This window comes from Vigna umbellata, chromosome 1 (genome assembly GCF_029865625.1).
Source record: "Vigna umbellata cultivar VRB3 chromosome 1, Vumbellata_1.0, whole genome shotgun sequence".
Taxonomy (NCBI): Eukaryota; Viridiplantae; Streptophyta; class Magnoliopsida; order Fabales; family Fabaceae; genus Vigna; species Vigna umbellata.
The window spans coordinates 45,109,722-45,131,141 of NC_142165.1; the positions used below are offsets into that span (position 1 = coordinate 45,109,722).

General features: G+C 32.8%; 2 protein-coding genes across 2 annotated transcripts; one reads left to right on the forward strand and one right to left on the reverse strand.

Annotated features, from left to right (window-relative positions):
- Nucleotides 1–589: 589 nt before the first annotated feature.
- On the reverse strand, nucleotides 590–10,259 carry LOC124834405 (glucose-inhibited division family A protein). Its single transcript, XM_047309082.2, has 13 exons — nucleotides 9,916–10,259; nucleotides 9,682–9,833; nucleotides 8,948–9,039; nucleotides 8,141–8,254; nucleotides 6,872–7,202; nucleotides 6,244–6,423; nucleotides 5,970–6,050; nucleotides 3,883–4,101; nucleotides 3,612–3,754; nucleotides 3,357–3,523; nucleotides 2,648–2,865; nucleotides 2,410–2,502; nucleotides 590–1,033 (listed from the first exon to the last, which is right to left on the reverse strand). Exons 1-13 carry the CDS (start codon nucleotides 10,100–10,102, stop codon nucleotides 833–835), a joined length of 2,178 nt encoding a protein of 725 aa, XP_047165038.1. The 5' UTR covers nucleotides 10,103–10,259; the 3' UTR covers nucleotides 590–832.
- A 975-nt stretch (nucleotides 10,260–11,234) lies between these two features.
- On the forward strand, nucleotides 11,235–11,827 carry LOC148205481 (uncharacterized). Its single transcript, XM_088111859.1, has 2 exons — nucleotides 11,235–11,448; nucleotides 11,525–11,827. Exons 1-2 carry the CDS (start codon nucleotides 11,272–11,274, stop codon nucleotides 11,825–11,827), a joined length of 480 nt encoding a protein of 159 aa, XP_087967985.1. The 5' UTR covers nucleotides 11,235–11,271.
- Nucleotides 11,828–21,420: the final 9,593 nt, after the last annotated feature.

Below are 21,420 nucleotides of genomic sequence, written 5' to 3' on the forward strand. Positions count from 1 at the left end.
TAAGTTTAGTCACATCATCATCTATTAATTTTATTAACTTATATTTAACAGAAAGGACCAATCTGACCCACTATTTTAAAAGTTAGGACTAATTCAAAACACTTTTATAACGAGGGACTAAATTGAGATTTTTCAACCAAAGTGAGGACTAAATTGGCTATTAAACCATAATAATAATAATATTACTATTATTGGAAAAAAAGAGAGTAGTAAAGTAGTGTTCTTTTTTTACAAATGGTGATTGTAAAAGATATTTTTCTTTAACAGATAGGAACAATTTTATTCATTAAAATTTAGCACAAGATAGATACTAAAAGTTCAGTTCCCACGTTGATTCCCCCACCACCTCTGGTAGCCGGATAAATAAAAGGATAAAATAAGCAATAATGTATAATTCCTTACAAACTTTCATTGCAAAACAATACTTCAATAATTGAAAATAATAGACTCAATGATTTAACAAATACGGAGTAAAAAAATTACATTGGTTAAACTCTACATGAATGGAATATATTGAGACCTACACTTTTAAAATGTGGACCAAATTCCAAATCAAGAAAAAGTTCATAAACTAAAAGGGTACATCTACTTTAAAAAAAAAAAAAGATTGACATTTATGTCAACAAATAATTTGTTTAAATATTATCAATAGGATCAAATTGTCAAATGTAGTAAAAAAATACAATAAGTTCCTTTCCCTTTCTATCCAATCCTTTCTGTTAATCTATAAATCTACGAACTGACTTTGCAGCCTTTACACCACATATATATGATGTGGCACACTGAATATCAAAATTGGTAGAATGCTCAGATATCAACAAGACGTGAAAACTTATCCAGAGCTCACTTTTTCAGTCAAAGAAACTTCAGGCTTCTCAACTTGGTTATTTTCTTTAACGGCATTCATCATTTTGTACCTCCTCTGTTCTTGAGCTTTCCTCCGTCTGGCTTCGAGCACAATGAGTAGAGCAGTGATATCAGCGGGGCTCACCCCACCTACTCTGCTTGCCTGACCAATGGTTTGAGGCTTAACCTGAAATCATTGAGATAACATTGTCGCAAGTACAAGAGAGAAGTTGCATTATAGAGAATATTTATAATCTATGGTTACACTCACCGAAAAGTATATACAACATTTAACAATTAAATTATTAAAACTATTTAATAATGTGTACTAAACTTTCCTTGATGCTACAAAATAAAAATTGCTTCTTAATCAATATCACGAGGGCATCTCCAAAGCTCCAATGTAACTTTTATCCGTGCATCTTCTGCATTGACACCTGTGTCTATGAAGTTCATACCGTATTCTGTATGACGACGAGAAGGTGCTTCTACAAACACCGGTGCATAAGGTATTTATGTGGAGCACCATGTCACCATTAATCAAGGCTTCCGTAATTTTAAAATAAATAATGTGTACCAACTCATAACTCATTATGGTGGGACCTATTTGGTAAATTTGTTGAAATGCTGAATAGGAGGGATTTGGTGCTTAATTTGAAACAGATAAAAACAACCTACTTAAGAATCCAATAAGAGAAGCTAAATCAGTGATAGCATTAAACACGTGTTAGGAAGACACTAACTTTAATTTATTGGTGAAATATTATTAAATCTTATCAGTTAGTCTGTGCCATAAATGCATTTTTGGGGGAAGAAGGGTCATTCTATGAATTCAACAGCAGTAGTGCTAGTTTGATCGTCTTGTACGGGGGATAGTTAGCTAATGGTGGACACATTTTATTCCCATGATATCTCTATTGAAAGGATTACTGATAAAACAAGTCACGGAGGATGGTACTCCTTTGGTTCATATTGAGAAGAGAGAAACCACGAATGGATATAATTACTTCCGTATGTTGTATACATACATGAATATTCTTATTTATAATGAAGAGAAACAATAATAAGGAAACACCATCAATATCTAATAATGTGAAATATTTGGTACGATACTTCCCTATCAAATCTCATCATATCACCCTAATTAACGCAATCAAATTATATTTCTAACATAATCAAATCATATCTCTTACACTCCTCTTCAAACTGAAGTATATGTATCATTGAGACACGGTTGCTGCAACATAACCCATTATGTCACATGCTATAGTCGATTATGACCTCCCTATAATTGATTACGGTAATTTGTAACTTTTTTATTTTGCTTTTTGTTATAATAACAATATATAAAATAATAATAAATAAAAATTATTAAAATAAATTGAATCATTTTAAAAAAATTAAACTTCACATAATTTCTTTTCAACCAAACAACATCTTTATATTCTTTCTTACCTATTTCTCCTCTTTTCTTTTCTCTTTCACTCTATTTCTTTCCTCCCTACCGTACATACCAGTAATGAACCAAATATCTATACTGATGAAGTTATATAACTTACAAACCTTCGAAAGTTTTTCGCGAGCTTCATGAGATAATGTTGTCATCGCATAGTAATCCAGGTCTTCGGGAAGTGGTCTATGATGTTGAGCAACCAACTACAGGTAAATCCATCATAACAATAAAATTTGACATTAAATACGCAGCTGAAGTTCTAAAATGTTAAAAATTAAAATGATTTGGGATTTTGAGGTCAAAGAAAAATGGTATTCACTTTTGCTCATTCAAAAGTGTAATACATACCTGTTGAAGTTGGCTTTGCTGACGCAAGATGAAACCTTCGTACTTTATATCAATCTCAACACATTCTTTCTCCATTCTTGATAAGCTTTTGTCGCCAAATCCATGCTTGTCAAGAATTTCATATTGTATGTGTGGTTTCTTAAGAAGGCTTTCTAATGTTGAAGAGTCCTTCACGGGCTGACCAGATAGACTAGTGACTTCAGCAGCCAAATCCATTCCTGATGAGAAAATTGGGGAGTATCGATAATTCATAATTAGCCAAACAAAATCTCTACATAATATATAGCAGACTAAGTATGTGAAAGGAAGCATTAGATGGAAAATCAGTATAAATATAATGATGTACTCCCACTGTATAAGAATTTTTTTTTCCCTAGAGGATGGATAATAGTAATTACAAATAACTTAGACTTTCATTAACACTAGCATGAAGTATCTACCAGACTATATTAAAAGTAGTTCGATTACATTTTAAATTGTAATCGTTATGTAAAATATTGTGACCGTATAAAGTGCAGTAGAGTGAAGATTTAAAGCTCCCAATTTTATAAAATCCACTGGCTTGAGAAGCATCAACATTTGAAAAACTGTTATTATGCGCAGATGTTGCCATCTTGTTTCCCCCAAACTGATAAAATTTCTTTCGAGTCTATTTTTAAAGAAACACCTTCCAAGAATGAGTTGCCACAAACATAGTGGGCAAACCAACCTGAAATCCGGACACTTTTCAATCGTTTCTTTTCCCTAGAAATTCGATCTTGCTTATCCTGGTACAGTTTCCAGCGTCTATCATCTATCAATCCTATTTCATGACCCAAAGGTGTGAGACGGCTATCAGCATTATCGGATCTCAAGAGTAACCGATGCTCTGAGCGGCTATCAAGAGGAAGGAAAAATTTCAATTTATATGTCAAGAAAGAAGAGACATAGTAAAGAAGCACAAATTTTATTACAGTTAGCTTACCTGGTTAACACCCGGTAAGGCTCTCGCAGGTCCTTGGTTACTAGATCATCAATTAATGTTCCTATATAACTGCTCTCCCTCTCAAGAACAATAAGTGGCTTATCATCTGCATGTCTAGCAGCATTGATACCAGAAATAATGCCCTAAAGAATAGCATAGAGGGTTGAAGTTTGCTAGATTAACAGGAAGCTCAGATAAAACTCACAACTCGCAACACTCAAAAAATCACAAAGTATTATATTTAAAAGTACAAATGAATTTTAAATGATACCTGTGCAGCAGCTTCTTCATAGCCTGTAGTTCCATTTATCTGACCAGAGAAGAACAATCCTTGAATTTTCTTTGTCATTAGAGACCTAGCACATTGATGAGCAGGTAAATAATCATATTCCACAGCATATGCAGGCCTCAACATTGAACACTTCTCAAGTCCGGGTAAAGTTCTCAATAAAGGTAATTGTAATCTCTCTGGCAAACCCGTCGAGAACCCCTATAAGATAGAAAGCATTAACCATATAAACTTCAACTCTTTGTAATTGGAACTCCATAGTTCATCTATACTAATTTCAAATAACAAAAAAGAGTACAAAAGTTGGAGGACAGTACTCCTCTTCATTAAAAGAAGCTGAGACAAGCCATTAGCATTGCCACCTACTTCCCCCCAAAAAGAATTTCCCCGTCTAGAAAATAGCAACAAAAAAGAGGGAAAACTATATTTCAATTTTGTAAACCCTGTGACCCTAAATTGACCTGTCCTTGAGCTTAAGATATACATTTTGACTTTAATTTGTTAAATGCTATCTTCTCCCTCAACCTGCTTCAACTGAACCCAGTACACCTTTTTCCATCAGCCAAGACAACAAAACACAACTTTTCATCTCTTTCTAGTTTATATGTTGTCACTTGTGTCATAAAGTTAGCTGTGCTTCAAAATATCCAACTACAGCAGTTTATTGATGCTAAACAAAGGATCTGCAGTAGTTCAAATGTCTTGATTTTAGAGGGTTTGTCTCTAGCAAAGTTGCTAAAAGGTTTTGGCACGGGTAGAATGTTATGAGGTTCGTGTATCACAATAAATTGCATTTAGTAACTTTAAACCTAACTCAACTCTACAAAATTGGTTTATAAGATGAGGTATGCACATACGTATAAATTATAATTGGTCTCATCTCTAATCAATGTGAAACTTCCATCATAAAACCCGAATGCCAAGGCATATACATCTTGAACGTGAATCTAAACATTAATAGGCAATTCGATAGCGGCCTGATAAGGAGTGGAACAATAAACCCTACAAACAACAAACTTCGTTAAGATAGACTCTAACCCATGACTGTAATATATGCTAAGAAGTGAACTTTAAGCCTAACTTAATCTCACAAAATGTCATTTCAGAAATTCATTAAAGATAGTAGGTTGTCCTCAAGGATCAAATGATACAGGAGCAATAGAAGAGGCCATAGGTACTTGTAGAGAGTGAAATAATTACTGAGAGGGAAACAACCCCAAAACAGTGAAAAAATTTGAACGACTTGCAAATATGAAAAAAGGGTGCCAAGACAGGGGCGGTGATGCAATGATGGTGATGTCGGATACAACAATATGCAAAAAATAACAGTTTCCGGAAAAAATTTAACACTAACAAACAGTGGGTCCACTGGAGGGGCAAAGAATAATCCTATCTCTTATACCACGTTAAAATAAAAGAGAAAGAGATGTAGGATGAATCCCTAATGTGTGTTGAGCACATAGTTATGCATTTATAAATAGGAAAATACGAAGAGATGGACCTAAATCCATTACATTTAAAACTAACCCATAATATTATAACTAACAATATCTACTCCTAGCCAAGAAAATAGTTCCATTTAGTCCATTAATAGATGTTTTACTATAGAATTCATTGGTGTAAATATAAGTATTTTTTGTGGGGGTTTCTTTGTTAGATCTACAAAGGGATTAACATGTTATGCTGCATACTTCTTGTTCTCGGTTGTTTTATTCCTTTCATTTTCTTTTTAAATTTCTTGCTCGTATTCTTGCATTTGTGTCTTTTGTATCATAATGAATTGTCTGTTTACCAAATATGAAAGAATGTCACAAATTTGGATCATGGGTGCAGGGATGTTTCAATAGTTCTAAATTCCATGCATCAATCCCTTAATAGGCAAATGTACTTGTTATGACAACTTTTGTGGTTGATTATCATTTTTTTCAGAAACAACCGCCTCAGTATGCTAATGAATCTTTATCATATCACTGTATTCAAACACCCACACACCCCCAATCCCTGTTTACAAAAGAAATGTCAAGTTCAGTTCAGATTACAGAAAAGTGGGTAATAAGAGTATAACTTACCTGGACATAGAGCTCAGGCACATTTCGACCCTCAGGTTCAAGAAATATTTGATGGGACTCTTTATCTTGGAATCTTACAATCTAAATGCGAACGATATATCACATCAGAAAATAATACAAATGATTCCAGTATAGTTGATCTGATGCTTCAGACCCCTTTTTCTAAATGGTTCAAGTTTATTAGGAGTATGGATTGAATTAATATAGTTAATTCTGTACATAAAGATATTAAACTAGAATAAACAAAGCCAGGATAACTTTTTTTTAAGCACACCTTATCTTCTATTGAAGGACAGTATCTAGGTCCTTTGGCTTCTACCCATCCACCATAAGTGGGAGTCTCATGTAAGTTCTCCCGTATTATCTGATGAGTTGTACTTGTTGTACGAGTTAGGTAGCAGCACATCTGTTCTCTTTCAATATGGACCTCAGGATCAAAACTAAACCAGCTGACCTGCCAATTACGAAGATACACTGGGGAAACACTAACTTTTTGTTAGAGTAAATGTTTTTAATTACAGATTAGCAACTCACTATTATTGTTATCTTTCAGCAGTAGAGTAAAAGTAAACTTCTATTTTTTCGTGTCATAATTTGTTTGAACTCAATATTATCCTTATCAGAGCTAAAATTATTGCTAAGCAAAATATTATTATCAATCGAGGCAATCCAGGAGTTAACTTAAGAAACATCAAGGATCATGCCCAACTGGTGGCTGGTAGACATATTCTCCAGAGAGAAAATTACTAGAGCCTTTAGGTTGTACGAAGTAACAGATTAACATAATCAGATGTGACAATTGGACTGAGTCCAGAAAAAACCATTTGCAAACTACAAACCAAAGCCTGATTTGAACCAATATTGAATCTAATGAACCTACTGATAGGCTTAAATAGACAAACCTCTTCATCTCCACGCTGTGGTTCTAATACTGAGAAATTTACAGTGCGGATGTCCACTCGGGCTGGGGTTCCAGTTTTCAACCGATCAGTTTCAAAACCAAGTTGCTGTAGGTTTTCTGTTAATCCAAGTGAAGCGGACTCGCCAGCTCGTCCTGCTGGCATAGAAGTTCGACCAACCCAAATTTTACCACTCATAAAAGTTCCTGTGGTAAGAATGATAGACGGAGCATAGAACTTCATGCCAAAAAATGTACAAACACCTTCCACGTTATCATTCTTTCCTAGTAAAATATCTGTGACCATAGCCTCTCGAATAGAAAGGTTTGGAGTGCTGCAAAAAATAAAGTCCAGACAAAACTTTATGGGAAGTAACAAACTAGACATAGGCATATAACATGTGAAGAACTGTGATGCACCGATAAGTTCATCGGGCCAACGTATGGATGTCAAGACATATTTGACACAAATATGCTTAGATACGTTTAAAATACATACCCGTAGAGTGTCAGTAACTAAAATTTAAAGAGTGCTTAATTTAAGACAAAAGTGTGATTGTAACTTGCTTTTTGGTACAACTAGAAGTCCTGTATTACAAATTCTCACTCTCCTTTGGGTTAAACCTTAATCCAATAAAAGATTTGATCAATGAAGGTGTGCCTCTTATTTATTAAGTATGTGAAATAAGACAAACACGCACCAAGGACCCAAATTGCTACCTCTTCCACCAGTCTAGCTAGATATTAAACTTCCATATTAGAAGGTGATGTATCTTGCATGTTAAGACATTAGGACTATTACAGATTATTAGTCCTTTTTTAGGAGCTAGGGCTTGTAGCAGCAGTACTAGATTGGTCATCTATATGACAAGGGAAATATCATCTAAGAAAAAATGACTACACAAGCAGAACTAATCAAAGGGCTGAGGGCAATGCCCGCAGTCCTTTTTACAACTAGGGTTTTAAAAAATTATTTCATCCCAATTATTTGTTTTAGCCTACCACCCATACGTATGTCATAACTCTACTTTGTTGATTGTTAACTAGGCCAAGTTCACTATATAGAACAAATCTAAATATTTCCCATAACTATTACTGTGGCATTAAGTTATGAGAATTAGTAACCCTAATCATACAAGAAAAAATATTACTGCAAAAGAATCATTTGGTTGTTGCATGCAAATGTGATTGATTGCTAGAAAAAGCTAAGTATAGCAAAATAGATCATACAAATAACAAAAGAAAAGGAAAAATGATATGCCTACGAACTTGCCTTTCTACTACATTTTTCATTTGCCAGGCATACTCCCTTTTATCAGTCTGAGCTCGTAATGCACGAACTGCAGGACCTCTTGAGACATTGAGTACACGCTTTTGTAAGTAACATCTGAACACAAGTAGAAATGTATATTTAAGCCACAAAAACCTAAAAAAACTGCTCTTCATTTATATCCCTAATGTAGTTCTTTATAAACACATTACTCAAGAATCTCAAGAAGAAAGCGTGCAACAAAAGTAAATATATATTATAGTGATATTAAAAGGTGCATCATATGGTAGTGGAATTTATTAAAAAGTAATATCATTTATTAAATTTTATATAGTGAGTTGTGAATTCTTGGGCAAAACTAGATAACTATAACGAAATAAATTAATGCTTCAAAAGTGACCGACTTTCTTTAAGAACATGAGTACATCGCCACAATAGAAGATCACATCAAATTGAAACTCAATAACTCACTTCTCCTATATGCACACACATTATTTAGTTCCAATAAAGCAATTAAGAACCTCAAGGCTCTTATTTCATCCTCTCTTCGGGTAATTTTGAATACATAAACATAAGAACATCTTGCAACAGTTCAGAGGACTCATTATTTCCACTTTCCCCTTAACTTTAAATATTTTCCTATCAACTCTTATATTCAAATTATAACCAACAATAGAAAAACAAACTTTAACAATACCTTGATTGAAAAGAAGAAGAATTTTGAATAATCAGTTAAAATTATATCCATATAATCTAGGGAATTGAGTTGCAAAAAACTATAAGTGACGGCATATGATTCCCCCAAAATACCTATCAGCAATCTTCCCTATTTCACCACCTAGCGCATCCACTTCATGAACAAGTTGAGACTTTGCAGGTCCACCAACAGCTGGATTGCAAGGCTGCACCAAACCCGTCCCAATCAGAAAATCTAAATATTTAGGGACTGAGCCATGCATTAACAAAATCAGAATGCGCTCAACCAAATCAAAGGTAGGGAAGGGGCGTATTCGCAGCAAGCCGGCAAATGCAGGAGAAATGACAAACTCGTAATTTTCTTTCAAGCACCAAAAATAAAAAATAAAACACATGGCAGTCCACTCTACATCTTGCGTACAAGGACGCTGCATTTTCAAGTTACAAAATCTATGCAGCAGAAGACAACACATGCCGCAAAGTTGCTACAGAGAGTCAAGCCCATGGGACAACTCACTATACCTTATATTTTTACCCTAATTTTTACCGTTCACTTAACAGATGACCAAGTTAGCCATTGTGACCAAGTTAGCCATTGTGACCACAGATAAACCCCAACGTCTTTCTCTATTTTAACCATCTCAATCGTATCATATGAGCCTCCAGGGATGTCTTTTGTATATAACAATAACAATAAATATTACTTAAAAAATCGTATCTAGAATAATTACTAATTATTAAAGCATATAAAAAACTTTAGCCTGAGTCTATAAAGAACATGAACAGATTTGCTAACATTAACAGTCATAACATGAACAACAATAATTGAAGAAGCGTAAAATGCTAGCCTGCCAGGCAATTCGGTCAATGTTGAGAGTAAGAAGAAGAGTCCTCGCCCCCAAACGTGCAGAGGCAAGAGCGGCTTCGCAACCAGCGTGCCCTCCTCCAACGACAATCACATCATATTTCTCATCCACCACTCCCGACTCACAATCCACCACTGCAAAATCCAAACAAGCAAATAATTTCAGTTTCCAACACACTCCCAAACCAAACAGTCGTGAAACACGAAATTCGCGTGCCTCGGGAGGTAGAACTGGCGCAGAAGCGCCGGGAGAAAGAGGAGGAGAAGGATATTTGGCGGCGGAACTTGCGGCGGAAAGTGACGCGGCGAGGGTTGGGAAGATCGGGAGAGGGAGTGAGAAAGAGCTTTGTGCATAAGTTTCGGCTAAAGCGACAGAGATGGAGAGTTAACGGCGCCGTTGCCATTGTGGCATTTGGGTAGGGAGAAACGGAAGCGGAAATTAACGATGAACGGCTCTGATTGTGAGTGATTGGTGGCGGTGAAGGCTCTGTCCGCTTTTCAGTGCCAGCTTCCTTCTTCTCTCCGCTGTTCAAGTTTTACGATGGGAATTACAGTATATTTCTTTTGGTTCTAAAATATCTTATCCAAACACCGAAAAATGTTATTTAAAGAAAATTATTTTTCCCAATTACACAATAAAAAAATATTTAAGTGGCACCACTGTAAAATAAGAATCCTTTTAAGTGTGAGTTATTATGACTCGTTCTGTAATATGTTAGGTTAACATGTTCAATTTACGAGTTAATCGCTCAATACCATTATATTTTCTTAAAATATAAATCAATTTTAATATTTTCTTTATTTTATTAGATTTTATTTATATTTCAAGTTAACAACAATTCAAGTTAAGTAAACAAAATATAAAAGTTCATAAATACAATAATTAATGAGTGAATAAGTTTAAACTATGTAACATACATCTAGTCTAGATAAGTTGATGATTTTCTTATGTATATAAACTTTAGTCGAAGTTAGACGTTTGGTTGAACTGTAGTGTTTTTTTTTCTTTTTTAAAAAGAATTTGTTTTAATGTATATATTTTTGTGTATTTGAAAAAATAGCTGAAACTATATATAAATTTCAAACTAAAAGAAAAAAGACACGGATTGAAACATAGCTCAGTTAACTAAAATACAGTTCGATCAATTGGACTAAATCGATTTAAATATTAATCTCGTGCGTTGTATGAATGAAAAATGTAATATCGTTTAGGTTTAAACCCTTCGTTGGTCCTCAAGTTTGTATGAAAATCTCAGTTGGGTCCTCAAGTTTTTTTCTGTCTCAATTGGGTCATATTTTTTGTAAAAGTGATCACATTTTGCCATAACCGTTAAGTGTTGTGAAACGGCGTTAAAATGGTGTGAGCTGGATTTTTCAATTTACGGACGTGGCATTGTGCATTAAAATTGACTGTTTTTTTCTTTTATCCACGTAGGCTACGAAGCCCTAACATTTAAGGGCATCCCATCTGATCCAAAGTATATTCTCCTGTTGGAGAGGATCGTGTTTCGTGTTGGTGAACCAGAGCTGGTGTCTTACGTCTTGGGCAAGCACTGTTGAGGAGGTGGTAAGGATGTCTCGTTCATCTTCCTCTTGCCAATGTTTGGGTTCGGCCATGCAACGCAGTAGTGGCAGTGTTAGGAGCTTCGATGGAAACCCAAGATGCCTCTGTGGTCACAGTGCAGTGTTTCGTACTGCGAGAACCCCTAAGAACAAGGGGAAAAAATTCTGGGGTTGCCCTAACTTCAAGGTCAGTTTCATATCACAATAAATCTATGTCTATTTATTTGGGTTTTGACGAAGGTGTGTGTGTTGGTGTTGAACAGGGTGGGAGTGGAGAATTGGTTGGTTGCAACTTCTTCAAGTGGTGCATTGACGAAGGAAATGAAGGAAAATGGCTGAATGTAGAAGAAAGGACTGATAGTGAAAGAACTGAAGAAGTGGGTGTGATGAGCATGGAAGACAGTGTGTTGCAAATGGAAGGAACATATTGTCCAAAGATCAGACTGGGTTGTATAGAGAAAAGTTTAGTTAAGTTAGATAAGTGGTTTAAATTGTTGGTGGGGATGATCTTTGTCATATTTGTTTTGAATGTAATTGTATTAGCAATGTTGGTGAAAGTGGGTTGATGCTGTGTCATCTGTCATCAGATTTCAAACTTGGGTTATATGTAATGTGTTTTATATTAATGTTATCAGACTTGAAACTTGGCTTATATGTAATGTGTGTTTTATTAATGTTGGTGAGTTATTACAGTGATAATGTGTGTCATTTAATTTCATTTAATTGTATTGTTACTTTAAGTGGAATAATGATAAAGCAATGAGCAATAAAGTAATGAGAAATAAAGTTGATGAGTGATAACAAAATTGGGCAGTAATCACTTTCTGATAACCACAAACATTGAATTAGATGATAACAAAAGTTTTTCAATTGTCTTAGATGATAACAGAAGCTGTTCAAAATGATAACAACATTGTCTTACATATCCAAAATACATCATAACATTAGATAGAGCAAACATTTGCTACAAAATATAAATTTAGGATCAGTACATTAGATCATTGATCAGTACATCATTCATCAGATGAAGGCATAGTTGCTGGAGGTTGGGTGAGTTGAGAAGATTGGTCACCAATAGGAACATGTGTTGCTGGAGGTTGGGTGACTTGACAAGATTGGGCTGTAGGAACCTCTACTGTTGGAGGTCTTTGTGGACACCCTTTTCTGTTGTGTCCAAGTTGTTTGCAGATGCCACATGTTTTCCTCTGGCCACCCTTTCTTAATTCACTGTTATTCTTCTTCAACTCCCACTCCTCTAGCCTTCGTTTCTTCTTGGGCCTTCCTGGCATTGTCCTCTTCTTTGGTGGTAATATATCTGCATAGGGTGTAACATCCCAGACATGTTGTCCATTGATAGGGTTAATTATTGTGTTGTAAGTCTCTTCATAAGTAGACTTCCTAAACCAGTTGCCAATGTATTCTTCTGCATTTATATTCAAAAACTTCATTGCAGTGATGGCATGAGTACACGGAATGCCAGTAATTGCCCATTTTCTACATGTGCAGTCCATGGTGTCAATATTCACAACAAATTGCTGACCAAATTCTGAAAGATGTTTCACTTCAAATAATTTTTCTCTTGACCACCTGTATGTAATACACAATTGAAAACACAATTAGATGGATCACAATAAATGGAAAGTTATCAACCACTTTTCTCAGTTGCCATGCACTGATATCAGTCCTAAAGGAACAATACGCATACCATTTACAATTTCCTCTTCCACCCAAGCACTTGACAGAAATCCTTTTCTTGTCATTCTTAATAAATTTTAAACTTCTCCCATTACTTAGTGCATAAGTCCTTATGGCATCTGTGAATTCATTTTTCTCAGGAAAATAGGTTCCTACTTCCCATTTATAATCCACCAAAGTTTTAGGCATACTAAAAGTGGGAAACCTTATCTTAGTCCTCACATGATTGTCCTCACTATCTGATCCACTCAACAACTCCTCTGATAACCACTCATTGTCAGACAACCCACACATATCATGAATAAATTCATTATCTGTTGACCGTTCAGACTCAAGTAAGGCAGTGGAATCTTGTTCTCCCACATTTCCTTTAGAAGTCCCAATGTCACAATGCACGCTGACATCATGTAGACTTCCTTCACTTCTATCTACATCTTCGTCCTCAGACTCTGCCTGATGTGCATCACCCTCACTGTCTTCTACATCATCCTCTTCATAATCCTCTAGCTCAAAATCATCTACATCATGTACCTCAGCTTCCTCCTCATGATGGATCTCAACATCCTCACCATCACCCTCATAGGCATCACTATGATCCTCACCTTCACCCTCATACCCATCACCTTCACCCTCAGGGACTTCACTATGATCCTCACCATCACCCTCAACCATTTTTCTTCCTACTGCAGTATCATCCAGACCATCACCCTCCTGGGCATCCCCCTCACCCTCCACCATTTCTCTTCCAACTTCAGTATGGACCTCAACATCACCCACATCACCCACATGGGTATCCCCCTCACCCTCCACCATTTCTGTTTCAACTTCAGTATGGACCTCACCCTCATGGGTATCCCCCTCACCCTCATGGGTATCCCCCTCACGAACAACCTCAACCTCCTCCACTTGTCTTGCAACATCACCTTCATCATTAACTTGACCACCAACCCAATCAATCATTTCTATTATTTCTGGTTCCATCATATTATGAACCACATACAGATGAACTTCATCATTTAACCTAGCAATGTTCAACATGTGCATGGCACCCCTATCATCAGTTAATAATTCTAACCTATCTGGGTGCACAGACTGACCTCCTAAACCGTACCATAACTCTTTGATGTCCAGATGACCTAAATCTTTGACTGACGCTACTATGCCAAAATAGCTAAACAAGTCTGGATCACAAGACCATTCTGCTCTCTCTCCTTCAAAGCTTAAGTTCCCATTATCATCACTCACAAAATTTCCAGAATGGTGGACCACCACCTTAATACGTTCGTCATCCATATCAACAACTTCCTTTTATAACCTGTACATTATGGGGGTTAACAAGTGTTTCGAATATTACACTGCTACAACTACGGAAACACTCACTCACTAACTAAACACTCACTCACTAACTAAACACTCACACCGACAAAGACAGGGGGACAGGGAACAAAGTAACATCCCCACTAACGAAACACTCATAGACACGGGGACCACTACAACTGAAAAACAATTCAACAAACAAAATTTGGGACCACTACAACTGATAAACAATGTAACAATTGAACATGCAAAATGGGGACCACAAAGCATTATAAAAATACATACAGACCAAGACAAAAACCCAATTGTCGAAGACCACAAATCACATGCACTGAAACACAAAACCAAAGACGAAACGAGGTATCTTACCTTAGTCGCCTCAACTATTAGCTGCCCTCTTCGTCTTGTTCAAGATTGGAGTTCTTCTTCGTCCTCCGCTTCGTCTCGCAACAACCAAATTAAATCCCCAATTCCAATTTTCAAATCCCTAATTCTGATATACCTAATATGAATAAAGGGTTGCCACATCACCACTATTATTTTAAACAAAACACTCCACGTACTAAACCCTAAACACGTCACCACATTCTCTGTGCTCCACCTCACACCATTTTAACGCCGTTTCACAACACTTAACGGTTATGGCAAAATGTGATCACTTTTACAAAAAATATGACCCAATTGAGACAGAAAAAAACTTGAGGACCCAACTGAGATTTTCATACAAACTTGAGGACCAACGAAGGGTTTAAACCTATCGTTTACTATTAATCTATTTCATGTAAATTATTCGAAATGATTTTGAGCTACGACATCATATAAGCTCCACTTATTTCAGATTTTTTAATATTTAGATGATGTCTTAGTAAATAATGTAGTGACATTCCTCTTTTGTGTATGTGGTCTTCATGACCCTACCTTTCATTAATTGGTTCGCTTAAGAACTTAAAAGTTAAAAAAAATAGTTTCTCTTTCTTTATATTATATATATTTTAATACTTCTGAACTATAATATGTTAATAACTTTTTATAATGATTTTTGACAATAAATCATGTATTATTATTTTATTAACTTATTTAAATTTATTTTTAAAAAAATATTTAAAACAAATCAATCATAAATCACTATATGTAAAAAAAGTTATTAAAATAATTGTTTCTGAAAATTTCATAGAAGGAACGGCGAGGGCATTCTCAGACGCATGCATCGTATGATGTTCATTTTATCTTTTTAATGCAAATGTCAAACACGTGTTCCAATGACACTGATACAAAATATTTTGCGTTTAAATGTACTTTTCTTGCAATAAATTTTTTTCAATATCACTAACCATGCAAGTTTTCAAGCACATCTTAAACAATGACCAATGAGGTTTGTCGTGTTGAATTGTTTTCAAGCACATCACTAAATTTATAATCTTTTGTCCTGTTTATATTTAATGTTTGGTCTAAGAGATGCGCTTAACACTTGGTGGAAACGACTACTTAGCTTATAGTCAATATTGAAATATTAATTGTATCATCCTATTGCCCAGTCTATGACTTAAAGTCATAGCAATACTAGAGTAAAAAAAATAGTTTACGTTTAGTATTTAAAATTAATTATATTAGTTAATTACTTAGACAATCTTATTTAAACACAAAAAACATGGGAAAGGAGGTTAAATAGTGTTTTTAAAAACTTTTCCTAAATAATGTTTAATATTATTTTGGAGGGATTAAACTATATCTAATAGTAATTAAACACTTTGGTTTAGAAAAAGTTATTTCAACACAAAGACAGAAAAATACATTTTGATTTTATACTGATTTACTTATCTAAACTACGTTCAATTTTCTCTTAACCAACTGTAAAAAAATGTTTAACTCCTTTAGGTTAAATTTTAAGTTAAATTTTATAAATGTTTGAATTTGCCTATAAATCTAACACAATAAAAATATTTTTGAAATCTTACAAAATAGAAGATAATTCTCATAAAAAGATAAAAGATATACATTTCAAAAAAAACTTATGAAAACTTATAAAAAAAATCCTTTCAAAGAAAGTCTTAAAAGTTTATAAAGATGGTAGAATTGAAAAAAGATACACATTTTGGGAGAACAACTATGTTGACTATACGAAAAAAACAAACATAAAATATTAACTCATAACTTTTTAAATCTAGCTCAAATCTATAAAATTAGTTTATAAAATAAAGTTTTCATCTCTGTATATATTCTAAATTAACTAATTGAGGTGGAACTGATAAATTATTTTTAACATTGCAGTAGACTAATTGAAGTTGTTCAAAAGTTTTAATATACTTTCACAAATGTCATTAAATCAATATATGTGTTTCGAATTGCGTGGAATTGTTAGTTTTGTGGACATGATGATGATGGGTAACTAGCAATATTAATACGTTTTTGTGTTTTGATTGAAACAATTTCAAAAGCATACGATTTCTTTTCTTCAAATCTGTAACCACTGGGTCCATGTTTTGTTTTGCACCAGACTTTTAATTTCAACAAGTCCTCAAAACTACACATATTTTTTTTGACGAATCTTCACTTTCAATATATTTATAAATTAATATATTTTAAGTAATGGATAATAACGAAGTAGGAACAACGTGTGAAGTGTATTATAAGTTTTTCAAGATAATTTTTTTCTCTTTATAGCAAGTCAACTTGGGTCATTCTCATCATTAAAGTCTTCTACATTCATCTAGCACAGTCAAAGTATTATAGATTTCAAAGTTTTTAGGATAGTTACATGAATTATAATTTCCAACTTATAAATTTCAATGTTTGGCATCTTTCTTTGTCTTTATTCAAACTGTGAATAGATGTTTATTTTGGGAATGATTCAATAGAGTTATGAAAGGCCAAATAAAAACCAAACTAATACCAATGTATAAAAATTAAAAAAGTGTAATAACAATTTTTCATATTAACAACAAGCACAGTGATAAGTAAATCAAATCAAAGTAATAATATGTGGATATGGATTAGTTTAACTAAACCATGATTAATACAATGCCAATAGGCTTTGTCAAAATTAAAGTAATTAAATCTTTCATATTAATTCACTTTTGCACACGAAAACATCTTACCTGTGAAATTGAAAGCAATTATAAAATAAAAAACTTATGAAAACCCGATCCGATATTAATATTACAATATTATAATTTCTAAAATAAAAGCATAAAAGAAAAATCTAAGAAGAAGAAACAAGTATTTCCAGAAGGAAAATAAAAAGAGAAGATGAAGTGAGTCACAGTCACAGAATACGCCGTCCCATTTCCGTTTTCAACATCTACCTAGTGTCATCGTACCGTCGACGGCGTCACACCGTTTCTTAACAGCGAAACAAACGCGACGGAGTTTAATTATTTTGGCTTCTCATGTTAACAGTGAATTACTGTAAGGTCGTTTTCCAGGTCGCTTTGTGAGCTTCTGGACGCATGACAGAGACGGGGCTGTTGCACGTGATCCTGTCTCCAATAGAATAACCCGATAACCCGATTATAATTAACCGTGAATAAACCGAAACCGGAAACTATTGGATTAGAATTAAAATGAATGGACGTGGTTTTAAAAATTAAATAATATAGTCTTAATTTGTTTTATTAGGGAAATATCGATCTATTTTTATGTATTTTAATTTAACTTTTATTTTAAAAATTATGTAATTAATTTCTTTCAATCGTTAAAGATGTGTTATGATTTTTTCAATTTTTTAAATATTATTATTAATTATTTTTATTTTTATTTTTAAAACGATAAAAAAATTTGTCCTAAATCAAGACGATGATATATGACAAAAACGGGATCATGTGTTATCTTAATATCAATTTAATTATTGAATTATTATTTTGTTTCGTCTATTTTCTTTAATAAAATAATTTTATTGTTTATTAAATTGAAACAAAAAATAATTTTTATATAAATACTACAAAATATATTTTTATAAATTTTTTTAACAAAATTAAATTTATTTATATTTATATTTTTATTTTACATTGAATTTTAATTATTTTTTAATTTTAAATTTATTTGTTTTAAATTGTTATAAAATTATTTAAAATTATTTACATTTAAATTTGTAAAATTTTTATTTTTAATTTAACTCAAAAATTTTATTAAAATTGTTGAATTTTAGACATTTTAAAAAATATTAAACTTTTTTAAAAATTAAAAAAGTTAATAAATTTATTTTATTTTATAAAATACAACTAATAAACAAATTTAACATATTTCTTAGTTGAAATTAATTTTAAATTTTTTCTATTAACAATTTTAAAATAAAATTTAAAATAAAATATAAATCTAAATAAACTTGTTAAAAATATTTAATAAAAATATTAATTTTAATAAAAGTATTTATATAATATTTATATAAAAATTAAATTTTGTTTTAATACTAAAAAAACAAAATTGTTTAATTTTAAAATATAAGAAAATTTAAAATAAAAAGATCAAATTAAAATACATAGTTTAACATATACAAATTTTTAAATTTTAAAAGTAAAAATAGTTAAATAAATATTAAAAAATAAAAAAAGTCAATTGACACGTGATGCATTGACCGTGTTAATATAGTATTAACAGAAATAATGGAATTAGAAAAAAAAAATTAAAAACAAAAATCAGACATATGAAAAGAAGAGACTTATCTTAAAAAATAAGGCAAAATTACATTATTTAAAATTTTGTAAGATGATGAATTGGGATTGAATTAGATCATTGAACTTAACCCTAATCCTATCCTAACTCACCTTGCTCATCTCTACTTAGAAGTATCATAATAATTATATATATAAAAAGTTGCAGACATTATGATCACATGAATTCGTCAGCCATGTTCGTCACTATACATTGTTGTAAAACAACGAAACGGTGACCTGACGTAGCACTTTTTTATATAATATATAACATACAAATCCTCTATAATTTTTTTTGTCTGAATTATATTAGCTTCCACCTTTTTAAATTCAATACAACTTTTCTACCATTTAAAAAATTTAACTTTTTGGCTAAATATACTTCTGATTCATTTGTTTTGGTTGAATGATCAATTTTGTTAACTATTTTATTTATTTTTTCTTTAAATTTTCCATTCTGATTTGATAATTTATATTAGAATTTAATTGAACTAAAAAAAAGGAAACATGTCTAAAATGAAACATCGAATCAAAGGGATGGATTATTTTAGAAAATATAGAAAATTAAGTATTTCTATTTCAACGTTGAAAAAAAAAACTACACATTGAAAAAATATGTAGAAAGTGAAAGTTGTTTTATACTTTTTTATTAAAAATATTCATATAAGAATCTCGTAATCAGGGCTATTATTTTATTTTATTCATTTGTAAACAGACAATATTAACTTTCAAGTGTATAATAATCACATTAAAATATTGTTATTTTGACTCTAGTGTTTACTCTTTTTTCTTTCTATGTGATTCATTTTCAGCAAAAGTAAAATCAGGGAAAAAAACATGATTGTTTAATATATTCATGGCGTGCGTAGAAATAATAATAAAATAAAAGAAAGCATTCCAACTCCACGAAGACGACATATTCTGAACAAATGCACTTTTCACGTCGTCATCTTGAAACAACTACTAAGAGAACACAGGATTCGATACTATTATCGGAAATATTTCTATTTTCTCTATTATTAGTACTTATTATATTTTATTTTATTTTTCTCTTTATCTCCCTCTTTCTCAAATCCTATCAACCAAATTTTCCTTAATGAAAAATTATATAAAATTTAATTCGATATAATCAGGGTGTATCCAAAAGATAAAGAAAAGTCTTAGATAAACCCCTCTTGAAGATATAATTTACTAATTTGAATATTAAATTACACAGCTATAATTGAAGTACATTTTACAATATGGATGTCAAGATTCATTACATATTTAATTATTCTTCAAAATATCTATGTTTAAAAATTGAACTTTTAAAATCAAAACTACACATTTAATTTTTATCTTTCTCCCATACACTGTTTTGTTTATCTTTCTCCCAATAATATATTACATCATGTTGAGAAATATTCTATTTCAATTTGGTACGTTTCCAGCAAAAGATTTATCTTTTAAGTTTTTTTTTTTTGTCACATTGGGGTAAATTCAGATCGAAGTAGGTAAAACCTTGGTCTATATAAGAAGGGAAATGAATAGAGGGAGCAGATTCATTGTTCTGAAGAAGAAAGTGGGTGGTAGGAGCAGTGGAGGTATGAGTGGAAACAACGGCGCTGGAAACGGGTCGGGTCAGGGTCCTCCGGTGAGGAGGCCGCATCCCGCCGGTACATTCGGGAACGTTCCGCCCAACCGAGCGGAAACCAGAAAATCGATCATAATGGGTATCTTTAAGTCCGATTCTTCTTCTTCATCCTCTTCCTGAACCTTAATCTGTAATCTCTCGATATAATGTCTCCATGTATAATAAAATAATATTTTTTATTTTTTCTTTTCCTAGTTGTGTAGTTGTGTAGTTGTGTTGGTACCATAATATGTTGTTGATGATCCTTGATGGAATCGGTGTTGTTGTTCTTTGTTTTTCTGCAAAGAAGTTCAGTAATCTGTTTCTTTTTCATCGCGAAACCAGTTTACACTGCATGCTGTGGCCAGAACACAGTGTCTACAGTTAAAGGAACGAACACATGAATAAAAATGATTTCCAATTGTTATGATTTATTTTCACAAGTATTTGAACAACAATTTTCTACAATAATTTATTAAGAAGGAGGCAAAAAAGATCATTCTTATCTTACAAATTGATTTAAGCTTATTATAATGATAGAGATAGATAAAAACAGCTTGATGACAGATTTGAAGTATTTGGATGTTTATTAATTGGTATGAACTCTGCTTGGAATGTGCCGCCATTTCAAATCTCTATATCATTGCAGAAATTATTGGAAGAACTCAATAAACCTCGTCTGTTTCTTCTCCAAGGTTTTGTACCTGCTTGTCTTTTGTAAGAGACAACGTGTGTTGTGATTTTCCACCACTGTCAAAACAGTGATGTTTATTACACCCTATCAACAACTTTATCTTAAGCTTGTGGGTCGCAGGTTTTGTGTCTTTTTATGGTATTTCTTGAATAGGTGTCAGATCTGTGATAGTCTTTATGGTGTTCTGACACACTA